At 36.5% G+C, this 13,816-nt stretch overlaps 3 protein-coding genes across 4 annotated transcripts; all 3 read right to left on the reverse strand.

The window, feature by feature from the left end:
* Nucleotides 1-6: 6 nt before the first annotated feature.
* On the reverse strand, nt 7-1,159 carry LOC147533804 (outer envelope protein). The gene is made up of 4 exons (XM_086646246.1): nt 1,027-1,159; nt 754-933; nt 463-667; nt 7-342 (listed from the first exon to the last, which is right to left on the reverse strand). The coding sequence occupies exons 1-4, from the start codon at nt 1,083-1,085 to the stop codon at nt 157-159; spliced, it is 630 nt and encodes a 209-aa protein (XP_086502372.1). The 5' UTR covers nt 1,086-1,159; the 3' UTR covers nt 7-156.
* Nucleotides 1,160-1,644: 485 nt separating this feature from the next.
* LOC147533805 (Pseudouridine synthase family protein) lies at nt 1,645-6,719 on the reverse strand. 2 transcript variants are annotated; one of them, XR_015227321.1, is made up of 16 exons: nt 6,318-6,680; nt 5,865-6,226; nt 5,395-5,515; nt 5,002-5,119; nt 4,385-4,476; nt 4,037-4,108; nt 3,503-3,571; nt 3,325-3,405; nt 3,129-3,248; nt 2,942-3,022; nt 2,725-2,805; nt 2,548-2,621; nt 2,383-2,443; nt 2,207-2,262; nt 1,919-2,103; nt 1,645-1,846 (listed from the first exon to the last, which is right to left on the reverse strand). XR_015227321.1 is itself a non-coding variant. In XM_086646245.1 (15 exons), the coding sequence occupies exons 1-15, from the start codon at nt 6,492-6,494 to the stop codon at nt 2,025-2,027; spliced, it is 1,644 nt and encodes a 547-aa protein (XP_086502371.1). In that variant the 5' UTR covers nt 6,495-6,719; the 3' UTR covers nt 1,645-2,024. The 2 variants fall into 2 exon arrangements, 1 of the variants encoding a protein (XP_086502371.1); XM_086646245.1 differs by having other exon boundaries at nt 1,645-2,103; nt 6,318-6,719.
* A 2,996-nt stretch (nt 6,720-9,715) lies between these two features.
* On the reverse strand, nt 9,716-13,670 carry ECH2 (enoyl-CoA hydratase 2). Its single transcript, XM_086646247.1, has 11 exons — nt 13,327-13,670; nt 13,179-13,201; nt 12,975-13,080; nt 12,751-12,821; nt 12,592-12,664; nt 11,971-12,010; nt 11,805-11,877; nt 11,563-11,713; nt 11,035-11,105; nt 10,562-10,735; nt 9,716-10,078 (listed from the first exon to the last, which is right to left on the reverse strand). The coding sequence occupies exons 1-11, from the start codon at nt 13,390-13,392 to the stop codon at nt 9,991-9,993; spliced, it is 936 nt and encodes a 311-aa protein (XP_086502373.1). The 5' UTR covers nt 13,393-13,670; the 3' UTR covers nt 9,716-9,990.
* Nucleotides 13,671-13,816: the final 146 nt, after the last annotated feature.

A 13,816-nucleotide genomic window follows, 5' to 3' on the forward strand; every position in this document is an offset into this window, starting at 1 on the left:
TGATGATTGTTGGTAAAGCCATTGTATAATTTGAATAGGGCAAACTTACTGCAATCCGAAACTAATGAACTGAAAAAGAAAATGATGAACACCAACAATACAGACTCTCTTCTTACTTGTAACAACAAAAGATTGTTGAACTTTACAGGGTCACAATCAAGGATTTTGATTGACATATTTAGCAACTGCATTTGAAGATTGATGAGCAAAATACTTTTGCCTAAGCTGTACATAAGGGTATCCTATAAATGATAGAAAATGAGCTGGTTTTGAGAATGAAAGAATTTCATACCAAACATGATCATTCTCATCCAATTCCACCGAAAATCTTTCTTCCCCAGCCTACAAATTTCAAACAAATCACAATCAAACACAGAGTAACAATGGGTAAGTAAGAATTAATGGGTCTAACCCATTTTTACCAATAAAAAGCTGGAAGAAAGGAAGAAGAAGAAGACTAACCAGTAAATGACCATGGAGGGTTCCACTTCCAAACCCAAAAGAGGCTTTGAGTTGCTTTCGTTTAGGGTTTCTGATTTCATTAACATAAGCTATTTGAAGAGGCATCATTATCCATGGGAGAATTTCCTTCACACAAACGCAGAATTTGGAACCCACTTTGATTTGAGTATTGGGTTCAACAAACGTCCAATCAAATCCAAAATGCCTTCAAAATTCAAACAAGATAAAATTTTTATTCAGGGCAATTATTAGAAGTGTTAATTATTGAATGTTTAATTGAGAAAAACGAACCTCCAATTGAGGAGAGCTGATTTAGCTTTATCGTAAGAATTGAAGCCTGAACCAACTAGAACTCGGGAGTGATTGATGAAGAAACCATTTTTGGAAAGATCTTCATTTTTTTGTAGGGAAGAAATTGAATTAGCAGAAGTACCTCTATATTTGGATTCATAGTTGAATGTTCCTCCTGACCTGTGCTTGATTTTGGAACCATTAATTTCGTTTTACTAAGCATTTTCAATCAGGAAAGAATACTATAAAATTAGGGTTTGTTTTGAATGTTACTTGTTAATGCACGCCTTCTGGTCTTCCTGAGTCGGACGTCTCCAACACAGAAACACCATTTCTTTCTTCTCTGCTTCTTCTTCTTACTTGGAAAGGAGAGTGTTCAGAGAACTTCCGCTATGCTACTTGAGGTGAGGAAGGGGAATTCTCACGTGATACTAGGCCTAGAAAACGGCCCGCCGAACGCACGGGCCTACCCGTCCTGTAAGGGATTCGTGGGCGCCGGAAACTTGGCTCCCCTACCCATTGGCGTCGGGTGGTCACAGCCGGGACACGGTAGAATCTCAGCCCTCAGACTAATGAATTTAGGTTTCTTGGCAGGGCTCCATAGCCTTAGAAATTCCTATGGACTTCTCATGTTAGGGCTCAAGTGACAATGCTCATCTGCCTCTTTGATGACTTGGATACGGGTCAACTCATGTATCTGTCGGTTAATTTGTTGACTTCTTGACTAAGTGAAAATTGAACGATACCTGCGAAGCTCCACCATTAGGCAACTTTTGTTGAACATGAATATCATCTTTCCTCCAAAACAGCCTATACACTTCCAACTAACAAAAATCACCTATGCCTCATAACTGCTTCGTTCTCTCTTTTCCTCTGGTAAACTAATATAAATTTGACGAAAATCAAGCTTAAATAAATAAAATAGGAATAAAACATCCCATACATAGTAATTCATTAATAACCAATCATCTTTCTCTATGACAAAAACCTCATGTTAATTACTTATGTTGGGAGTTTTCCATAGTGTCAATCCTGTGCAGATGGACAGAAGGAATAAATTAAAACTCTGGCACAAATCACATTCGGCCATCCCCTATCTCTTCCCCTGATACTAGAACAACACAACAATTTAACATAAATAGCTACTGAATTGGTTCACGGCAACTTGAAGATGAGTAAGTAATTTGAGTCTTTTAATCCGAAAGCTTTTAAACCTCATCTTGTATTGCATTGTCGTGATGGGAAGCTAAATCTCCATATGGGCAGCACATTCAGTTGAAGCAGTCCATCTTCACATCTGTAACATCAAGCTGCAGTATCTCTGCTCTACAACCTAATATCGAACCGAGACTGGAGAAATGGTTGCAGAAAAAAGAGAAACAAGAATGTTAAATTAGAAGTTGATTCAGGACTGAATGAACTACGTGGAGAATAGAAATGAGATAATTCTAACTTTGGATGGGTTCGTCCAAGATCGCCATGAACAAATTCCTTTATATATGTTCCTGCCTGCAATAAAGATGCACATGAACGATAACTTTAAGACTGACACTAAGGGGTTACGTAACTTTTGTTAAACATGACATCAGTGTATAAATGTCCACTGGAACAGATAAAAGAATAAATCACCTGAGTACATAAATGCAAAAGAAAATACTGTGTGCTACCAGCTATAGGCTCAATTTTCATCCTGATACAAGAAACAAATCCTCATCAGGTTTAATGAACCGAACAAACGAACACGGAGCCACAACAAATTGTGTGTGAGGTAATTAGTGTTGGAGCTGATTTTACCAATGTATAATCTTTTCACGATCTAGTGGACTTCGCCGATGGAGTACCCTGATAGGGGTTCTTTGTGAAATACTCTATAACAAGAAAAAAAAAATTATCAGAGGGAAAGAATTCGTATTGTATAAAAGAAATGGGCATCTTCGCTAGTAAAATAAGCAAACTTATATCAACTCTCACCAAGTCCTCGAATGATGTTAAAGTGCGGGCATCCTCGTCCTCTAGTGGGCGAGAAATCCACACTAGTGCCGCATATTGCTTCTGCAAGAAATTAAGCGAGATTGTTAACCCAAGCTCATAGGAAAGAAAGTTTATATAGGTTGTAAAAGGGAAAAAACACTAGCAACCTGCAATAAACAATAGGACTATAGGAGTTCAACTATGGACGGAACATAACCTGTTTCTCTGCCTCCCCTTCGCGCATCAGCGTCCATCCTTCAGTGCCACTCTCCAAAACTTTAAGGTTTCTTACGCTAACCTATGTTCAGAATTGGATTTAGTGATAGTTAAGAGTCTTCTCAATTCAGGTGGCAGGATCCAACGAAGTAAACACATTTTCTATCAACACAACAAAAAATACTTACTAATCTCCCTTCCACATTATTTATCTTCTGTTCCATCTCTTCTATGAGCAGCTGGGATGGAACATGGCGTGCATTATGCACTTCAACCAGGAAAGGTCGCCCTGAACCTAACATGCGAACCTGGTAAAGAAGTTAATGGATGGACCAGAAGATAGAAAAAGGGTCTATGTAGAGAATAAAAGAACAGGTGTTGTACATCAATATCTTCTCTACCCGCAGCATGAAACTTATAGTTGTCGCCTTTACATATAGGAAGAATTTGACTCCCTATGATCTCCTACATAACGAACAACATGTTAGTTTCTCATCCTCAACTTGACAATAACATACTGGTTTAGGATGACAAGAAACACCAGGGACAGGGTAAGACGTACCTCAACAGATGCTTCTCCCATTCTTTCATCATCAATAACCCAACGACTTTGACTGACATTTCTAGAATACTGCAGTAAAAAGCAGAAAAGGATGAAGTAATTGTAGTACACCTACTGCCTACATACTCTTTTCCAATTTTATGCACGGTCCAACATATAAAATGATGCTTTTAGGTGGTCAACTAAAGATGTTATAGAGGGTGCTAGATTTTTTCCCTGCTACTCAAAGTGGTTTCATCACTAACTGGCGGGACTAGGTGGTTGGACTTGATTATAGACTTTCAACATAATAAGTTGAAAAGCTTAGTGAATTTTAACTCGAAAATGGAGCTACACAGACACCTTGCTAAAGCAGCAAACCATGGAATCCCATAGCTATGCTGCTAGCAACAGATATCTCTTGAAGGACAACAATTATGTTATGTGGGTGAAAGCAACCATTAATCCATTTGTTTTGACTTTTGAGGCATAGCTGAAATACAGAAGATTGGAGTTGCTTTCATGTAAGAAAAGAGAAAAGAAGATACTGTATACCTTTAAGTATCTTCCACCGATATAAATTGGGGTTCTGCAGCAAAGCAACTGCAAGTGGCAAGGTTCGCTCACCTATGAAAACAGATGAACTAATAATGAATAAGACACAGTCGAACATAGAAACGGGAGCATCAAGGGCTCCTGGATGTTTTTCAAGAAATGGGATGCATAATCAAGCGCTCAAACCCTTGGGATGTTGTTAACAGAAATTTGTGTATTTCCTATCTAAGCTCGATTTCTTTTTTTTCTTTGAACAAAGGTAAGAACAACATACCGGTCAGTGAGTCACTAGATCAAGCCCATATTCAATATTTACGGACCTGTGGAGAAGAGTACCTAGTTACCTACCTTCTCTGGTGGTGATTTGAAGCGCTCACAGAATACATGATCTTGCAAACGATCTAGAGAGTTGCTGATTGCAGCATCAGATTCACCATTTTCTGTTCCAACATATGAAGTCATTCTTCCATTCCCAAAAACATAAAAATAAACTACGTACATAGGCATTTGTGCAAGTATCACTTATCAACATCAATACAAGGCCTCTGATAATATGACTGGAAAATGGCCAGCACGAGGGTAAGGCTGTACAAATATATATGTATATCTCGTCTTAGTTATCTAGTCATTCATTTGTGCTTGCATTTACTTAACTTTCCGATCAACACTTGTTACATCATACATAAACAGCGCTAATCTGGAGGTGGTACGCCGATATGATATTAGGATGTGATTGAATACAACAAAATGCTTTTACATTATTTATTTATTTATTTATTTTATTGTCATGTATTGGTTCTCATATCTGTCGAAAGCAGCCTAGTGAAAAATAATTTCATAATTAATCAAATTAAGATCAAGAACCAAATGGCACTTATAATTTGGCTTAGCTCAAACATAGAACATTCACAAATAAAAATATATGATTTTATGAGAAACCAAAACTGCTAATTTCACGAACATGCCTGTCCTCCTTCTCTTGTAATTATTTTCCTTCTCCAGACAATTCTCAAGCTTTAGCGATGCTTTATCATGAGTATATGTTAAACGGATACGAAAAGTGCCGACACCAGATTTAGCAGCCTGTAAAACTTCAAAGTTTAGAGAGGATTAGAGAATAATCTAAGGCTACACTAGTGCACTGTATAGTATCCCTCCAGAAAATAAAGGGAATTGTGGAAACATCCGGAATGTCATCCCCTCTTCTAAGCCTGCCAAGTGACTCGTAATTTAGGATACTTTCAAACGAATCAGGAACAACATGTTCATTTCCTCTTCACTAACACCAATTTACTCCGGAAAAGTGTTACACAGAATGAAGCATCACAAATAAAGAAGAGGGTGAAAGTAGTTCTTACCAACAAGGTTTCAAGTGAATTTGTAATCGAAAATTTCAAGGCATCCTTAACAGAAATTTGTCCAGAGAGGAACTTTTCTTTGAACCACATCTCAGATTCATACTTCTTTTTCACATACAACCTACAGATAATTGGAGAGAAAATACCTTTTGATCAGTCACCTAACGGATTATAAGCTGAAATAGAAACGATAACCAAGAAAGCAAAACAGAAACCACAGTACAGTAAAATCAGTTTTTCATTGGCCATTTCTCGATTCAATGACAAAAAAAGCCCGTTTCCTAAACGAGGAGTCTAATATTCATAATTACTAACTATTGTGTACAAAAGGAGCAGTTTTCAGCTGAAACTCAGAAAACCTGAAAGTTCGAAAGCACTACAAATTTAAGCACAACATCATGGATAAACGAAACAATCACAATCTTCAATTGTAAAAGAATATGACAAATTACCCAAGAAAGAAACTTTACCTAATAGAGCGATCGTTCGCCAAGATGATTGGTGGGATAGATACTTCAAGAGAAAATCCATCAATCTCATGACCCTCTTGCTTAAGTGACTTCACAATTGTTTCTACAACATCATTACTATACTCCTCCTTTTTTACCAAAATTTCCTTTTCTCCAGTAAACCTAAATTGTAGTACTCCTAAACAAATGCAGCAAATTTCTGAACCTTCGCATACTTTCAAAAGTCCATCTTTTTCCATCATATGATCATCAGAACTATTAGGGGTTTCAAGAACTGAAGAGCAAATGGATGGTGATAGTATTGAGCAAGAATTAGATTGTTTGAGAATCCCAAACAATCGATAAATGCATCGAGTACAAACCTAACAAACAAAAAAACCCTAGTTTAAGATTACTTAAACATATAAATAAAATTAACAGTAAAAACGTAGAGTGAGTGAAGATCAAACGAACCCCAATGGATAACAAGTCATCGACTACTTGAGAAGGCAGAGTATCATCAAATATGATCTTCTCGGGTTCCTCCTTGCAACCAGCGTTAATCTGCGCTTCCTGGGTGCTGGTTTTGATATCATGCGCTTTCTCCGGTTCGGTGAGAACTTGCGCATTCTCGCCATTGACGGTAGTCATCTCTGAACAAAGCGGGAAACTACTCAAGTTTCTTTGCTGTGAGTTGCCGCTACCTCCCAATATCGGAGTCTCAATTTCGAATGATACGCGCCAATTTCAAGCCGTTAGATGTGTTTTCCGGTGGAAATAAGATTAGTGGGTCATAATTAATTCTCAAGATGAGACCTAACAACGCAGTGGGCTTGGGAAGTAGAAATTTTAATTACTAGTTAACCGGTTTTTGGCACCTCACATAGGTACATGGTTTTGTTCTTGGGAAGCTCCACGAGATTACCCAAAAGGCCCCGCCACTTACCAAGCTTAGGCGTAGACCTATGGTCCAGGTTGGACACTCTCGCGAGCGATGTGAGACTACCACTCTACCTTCGGCGAAGAGTTATCCTTGACTCTAATACCACTTGTGACGCCCCAAGCCTTAACAGTTAACGATATTGTCTCCGCTTTTGACACCTCATACAGGTTTGGGCTTTTGTTCTTAGCGAGACCTTTTGGATGGGCTTGTGGAGCCTTCGCCAATAACAAAACCCTGTACCTGAGGGAGGTGTCAAAAACGTAGACAATATCGTTAGAGGTAATTTCTAGAAAGGTCAAAATAATATTGAAAATGAGTAGAAAAGCACAAAACATTTGAAAATTATTATTCAGGTCAAAAAGTGTGCAAATACTAAAATACCCCTTTTTGTCATTTTGTGTAACTAAATTCTTTTATTTTTCTTTAAACTTTAAATCGATATAACTTTTGTTTGAGATGTCGGATTTCTATAAAAATTATATATTTAGAAATGATTTTTCATTAGCTTTCTAACAAGATCCACTTTCAATACTTTTTTTCAAAAAAAAAAAACAGGAAAAAACAGCGTTTTTTTTCCTTTATGTTTTTCTGCAAACGTGTTTGCAACAATCTGTTATGCAAACGTGTTTGCAACAATCTGTTATGCAAACGTGTTTGCAACAATCTAATCTGCAAACATGTGTTTGCATAATGTAAACTGCAAACATGTGGTTGCATAATGTAAACTGCAAACATGTGTTTGCATAATGAAAACTGCAAACATGTGTTTGCATAATGTAAACCGCAAACATGTGTTTGCATAAATTATCAGCAGCAGTTTAGATAAGAGATTCAAGTTTGAAAAGAAAACAAAAAGTAGAAATATTAGGAAACAAGAAAGCAATTGAACTCCTAGCAAAAAGATAACTAACAACATTGAAGTTGTTTCGAAAAGGGTTAAGAAAGGCGACGAACCACGTGATTATTTAGCATTAGAATGTAAACATTATCTAGTTCAGAGTACTCTTTACAGTCTTAATATAGTCTGAACTAAGTAGACATAAAAAAAAAAAGTAGACATAAACAAATTAATCTTCCTACCACCACTATCTCTGTAACTTTTGTTCTCGCTCATAAGCAAAATGAATGTAAACAAACCCGCTCTCCCGTAAAGATCTAGAATACAACCATAATGTTGGATCAAGGGAGTAATATCAAATTTCTCACTCATCATCTCAAAATACTTCATTCCTTCAGCCACAATACCTTCATGAACACAAGCACACAAAACACCAAAAAACGCACATTATTCGGCATCACCCCATGATTCTGCATCTGAAAAACAAATTAAAGTATTCTTCATTATGACCATGCAATGCAAGCCCTTAAATGATGGCACTCCATGCCATCACATCTTTATCTTCTCCCAATCCAGTAAACACCCATCTTTCTCTTTCAATACAACCACAATTTGCCTACATATCAATTAAAGAAGTCCCTAAAATCACGTCGATTTTCATTCCACATCTATCTATATAACCATGAACTTGTTTCCCATGCTCAAGAGCACCTAATCGACCACAAGCCGATAATACACTAGACATGGTAAACTCAGTTGGTCTAACAAAATCAACTTTTAAACCTTGCACTTCTCTAAACAAAACTAATGCTTCTTTATAGTCACCAAATTTTACATACCCATTAATCATACGACTCCAAGAAATAACACTCGTTCAGGCACTTCATCAAATAGTTTCTTTGCCATTTCAATAAAACCCGTTTTAACATTTATAGATATGACTGAATTCCACAAAGGCAAATCTGGTTCAGGAATTTCATCAAACACCCGATGGGCAGAATCAAAACACCCATAGGATGAATACATATTGATTTATCCCAAACTGTAGAACTTGAAGTCTTCAATTTCAAAGAAATCAAAACAAAAAAAAAATCGAATTAATTCGCGAATAAGCTAAATTCAAAACCTAATTGAATGAAAAAGGAAAAGTAGGGATTACCAGAATGTTTGAGTTTGATAGGATGAAAAGACTAAGAATACCACAAAAGTCGGATTGATTTGTTGGTTAAAGAGATGGAGAGAGATAACTGCGATCACATGAAAAATTTCGTCATAGAATCACCATGATTCAGCAACAAAGAAGAACAACAATGAGAAAAACCCTAAAAACGTTTTGAGATTTTGTGGGGGAAAAAATTAGTTTTAGTAGGAGGGTATTCTAGGAACAAAAAGAATAAGAAATGACCTGATTAGTAATTTCTCATATTATTTCAGACTTAATGTACCATTAACCATAATATTCTAGTAACTTCCACTTAATAGGAAAAACTCTAGGTGTTTTTAGTTATTATGATAATTTTGTGAACCTAAATAGCCATTTTCCCATATCGTTAACTGCTAAGGCTTGGAGCATCACATTTTATCCACGCGCTTTTTTACTAATCAGTAATTACATGTAGCACTCGGGCCCTAGTTTTACTATTTACCTGCGCGAGTAATTCACACACACCACCTTCTTTCCAATTTAGTTCCACAAATCGAGGATGATCACGTCTCTCTTCTCTCACACACATCGCGGTGTTGTGGCGGATGACAATGGTGGTTTGATCACCATTCCCTTTTTCTCGCACAAAAACCACGGTGTTGTGGCAGGTGACAATAGTGGTCTATTTGGTGTGGTGTCAACGGTGGTGGCAGCGAGCTCGCATGAAAATGAGGAAGAAGGTGGCGGTCGTCAATTGGTGTACGAATAACACATGACTTGGTGTGACCAAATCAAGTGATATGTATGTGAATAACAAAAAGTGCGCCTATCTAAAATTGAATAGGCAGCAGCGAATCTATTCCCAACTTCACTTGTCCAAGTTAACCAGGAAGAGAAAGTAGAGAGTTTGAGAAGAAGAGAAGGGTGAATAAATGGCTAGCGAGAGAAAAAAAAGAGAGTTTATTGTATAACACAACGATCAATTACTTGCTAGGAATACATTATTTGTACTTGTTTGTGGGCTACATTATGCCAGTATAAGAACACCTAAATAGTAAGTTTTCTTATCTCGTATTCTGGGCATGGATACTAAATAAAATCACATAATAGCTTATTTGGATTGTTTACACAGGAGGCGTGCTGGACCACGAAAGAAACAAATAACGATCAATTGGGCCATGGGCATGATTACTTGCACAGTTTCTGCACGCTAAAGGATAAATCATAAGGATGATTTCGTGAGGTTGAGGCCCACATAACCAGAAAGGACAGCCCGATTGCGCTCTTTCACCTTTGTCTGATAGAGTACCCTGCACATTTGATCTCTAATTTAGTAACTGGAGCACTTATATAACATGTCTGACACTTCGACATTTGTTTTTGGACTTCTCCCTTATATAGCAAGGTCCGGACATTAATGTTGAATTCCAATGAGTCGAATAGGGTATTTCACGAATATATGAATTCTGCTTATGCTACTCAACGCTTATGCTGACACTATAATGTTAAATTTGCTTGAGCCGAATTGGGCATCATGAATATAAGAGTCATGCTTATGATATGCAACACTTATGCTGACACTAAAATTCGAATTTGTCGAATAGGGTATTTCATGAATATATATGACTGATGCTTATGATGTGCAATGCTTGTGCTGAAACTATTATGTTGAATTTGAATTAATCGAATTGGGAATTTCATGAATATACGAGTCATACTTAGGATATGCAACACTTATGTTGAATGTAAGTACCTCATGCACTACTTATAAGAACACAAAGAAGCAATCTCACCTTGAACCTTCTACCCACATTTCCGTAATTAATGTTTCACCAGGGTAAACATGCAGAAGGAAACGTCCAAGTATACTTTTAACCATGGTTGGTTCACTGTTGCAGATACACTTTATAATAGCCCTCACTGCAAACCCAAGTGTACATAATCCGTGCAGTATAGGGCGAGAAAACCTGGGAAAAGATTAGCAGAAGAAAGCAAATTTAGAGTCTTCATCTCTCAATCATGTATGGGCTGGTACCAAAGACTATCTTACCCGGACATTATGGTGGTTCAACATTTGTACTGCTTCATGGTATTAAATGAATTAGATTAGATTTGTTTGATCCCTTTTATTTGAATTAGTTTTATGATCTTAAGGTAACGACTTAATGTTATAAGAAATAAAATATTACACATTAAAGAAAGGAACAAGAGAAAAAACAAATAAATGGGAGCATCTTTAGTTTCCAATAAATGTTCTTGTACTAACCCTGCAACCTTTCCAACCATAGGATCTGAATGCAAAGGATTATAATCACCAGATAGCCTGTATAGTAATGCCTGCAAAAGCAGCACCACAATTGTTATCATTTTCTCCACTTTTTGGAAAAGTAAGAGCCACACAAAATAGGGAAGAGAAAAAGTGAAGAGTCTCTCTTAACATAAACACACTAGTAACCACAATAAAATCATAATGAGTTAATGACGGAAGGCAAGAACATGACATAAGGGGTATAACTCGAGCAATAAAACTAATGAATCTTTAGTACACCTCAAAAGTGCGATAAATATTGCTTCAACAGTTGCTTAGGATTTTCAAGCAGAAATTTGTGTGTGATCAAAATCGGCCACTTGAAACGAACGCCTTCTTTTTCTAATGTGTGGGGTTCTCACCACAAGAGTCCATAGGAGATGTTCTTAGCTGCAAACGAGTACGAGAAGTCTCGAGGAGTACAAAATTGGAATTTTATAGCCGTGTCGTGCATCAGATTAGCAACCATAGTTATAGATGACATGCCTGAGATGGTTGTGTACACTCCTCATGCACTGCAAAAGGTTGAGATTTTGGAATTTTAACAGGTAGAATCTGATTGGCAGGATAATTAGAGTAAGAATACGGTGGTGATGACTTCGAAAAACCACCAGCACCCCTCAAATAGACAGTCATCCTGCAAATTGGTTTCAAAAAAGTATTAATGAACTATTGAGGTATCTCTAGTTTGCACAAATAAACTAGTGAGTGATTTGAAATTCACTAACCGGTTCATGCATAGCGCTTTTCCAGACTCTTTATCATAAGTTGTATTATCAATCTCTAAAACAGTTGCTTTACCTGGAAACAACAAAGATTTATCCCGAATAGCGCTTTTGCTACAAATTTTACTGCTAATAAAACTACAAATTCGTAAACCTATAACCAACATACCCTTATCATGCAAACCCGCGACAACAGATTTATTTACTACCTGAAGAAAGAGCATTAAAGGATAGTAAGTCACCTAGCTAAACGAAATAATTATTAAAGAATGAGAAAAATAAGATGAAAGAACCCTTGCTAAAGATAATTCGATAGTAGACCAATCCATTAGAGATGCAGACCAACTTCCAGAAAATTGAATGACAACGCTAAGGGCCTCAATCAAATCGAGGTCAAAAATCAAGTTCCCTAAACAATGTTACTTTCATATAGTTTACTAGTAACTAGTTTATACCAAGTAATGCATCATCTCGTTATTGATATGTGGGAACAAGTACCGCTCAACAGAAAGCAAGAAACTATTGCGAACAGGTAATAACTCACCTAATGGAATGGTAGGAGACTACGAGTTAGGACTGTTATCTCATCAACCTTGTAAAGATTCTAAGTTTCTACGAATATAAAACTATAGTTGTGGTATTTGATTAGAAACCATCACTACTCTGACAATCTCATTTCCAATTGAAGTATAATCACACCTAAAGCAATTATTTTGAACTGAACAGTAATGATAACCCATCATCCATCGTTTCCCTTTTTTGATTGAGATAAGATAGTAGTAATACTTACAGAGGCACTTGAAGGTAACGTATCGTAGATTTCGATGTATTGTTGGCCATGTAGTAACAATCTTGGATCAAACCTGGTTCAAGTAAAAGTCACATATACAAATATGTTTCTACTTCAAATCTTATAATTACACAATATGAATGTTCAATTATTACTTACTTGAACTCTGGAAGCATAAAAATATCATTCATAGATCCATTAATAAATAAAGCAGCAAACGACGGCAATACCTGCAATAACAAAACCACGAAAATCTAAACCTTCTTAACAGTAATAGAATTTGAAAGGAGAGTTTCCATAAACAAGACCTATCAAGATAAACTTTGAAGAATATAAAGAATGAAAATTTGAGCTCAAGTTAGATTCTAATCGATTCGAAAGACCTGTATGAACTGTTGTCCGTTTTCGTGATAAACATATTTGAGTTCTTTCTCATCAATAGCATCCTTAGCACAAGCTCCAATTCCAAGGGCATATAGAGCCACATCTCTATTCACATCAAAATTCACAGTTCAATTACAAAGTATTATGAAACCCTAAAATAAGGAAGGCAATAAGATAAGTTCATGAGCTATATATTGTAATACCTCTCAGTATAGGTGACTGTTGTCTTCAATTTTTCCAGTTCATACAACAAAACAATCACTTAATAGAATTAATTCAAGGCAATAAATCAATTCATTATGCAAAGAGAAATAACTAAAAAAAATGATCAGAAATAAACAGGAAACGTACCTCAGGAAACCTAAATGAGATTATAGCATCAGGATTTATGGTAGAATTTGATGAACTTTCAGCCATGGAAGAAGAAACAGTTGGATTCAAGGAGTAGAGTGAGATTTAGGTACAGACTAATCTTCCTTCGATCGGTTAATCAATCAATTTGGTTTAGGTCGAATTGATCATCACCATCATCATCCAATTCAGATAATAAGACAGTCAGAGGTACGACAATCGAGGTAACATTAACAAACTGATCAATCGATCATGTTCACCTCTTTTAAACGTGGGTGAAAGTAACTTACTTATCATACCATCAGGTAGATATAATGATCGTGTACTGTTTGAAGAAATGCCTCAATCAAAAAAGAAAACCTTTTTTCAAAACTCAATATTTTGTTTTGATATTGCCCAGAACTTCAATTTGCTTATGTTAAGATTTGTGCGGATCCTTTTAATTTTTTTGTGCTTGAGAGAGATAATTTCTTTGAAAGCATCATAGTAA

This window comes from Eschscholzia californica, unplaced genomic scaffold, assembly GCF_041429995.1.
Source record: "Eschscholzia californica isolate CP2 unplaced genomic scaffold, dmEscCali1.0.p SCAF_6, whole genome shotgun sequence".
Taxonomy (NCBI): Eukaryota; Viridiplantae; Streptophyta; class Magnoliopsida; order Ranunculales; family Papaveraceae; genus Eschscholzia; species Eschscholzia californica.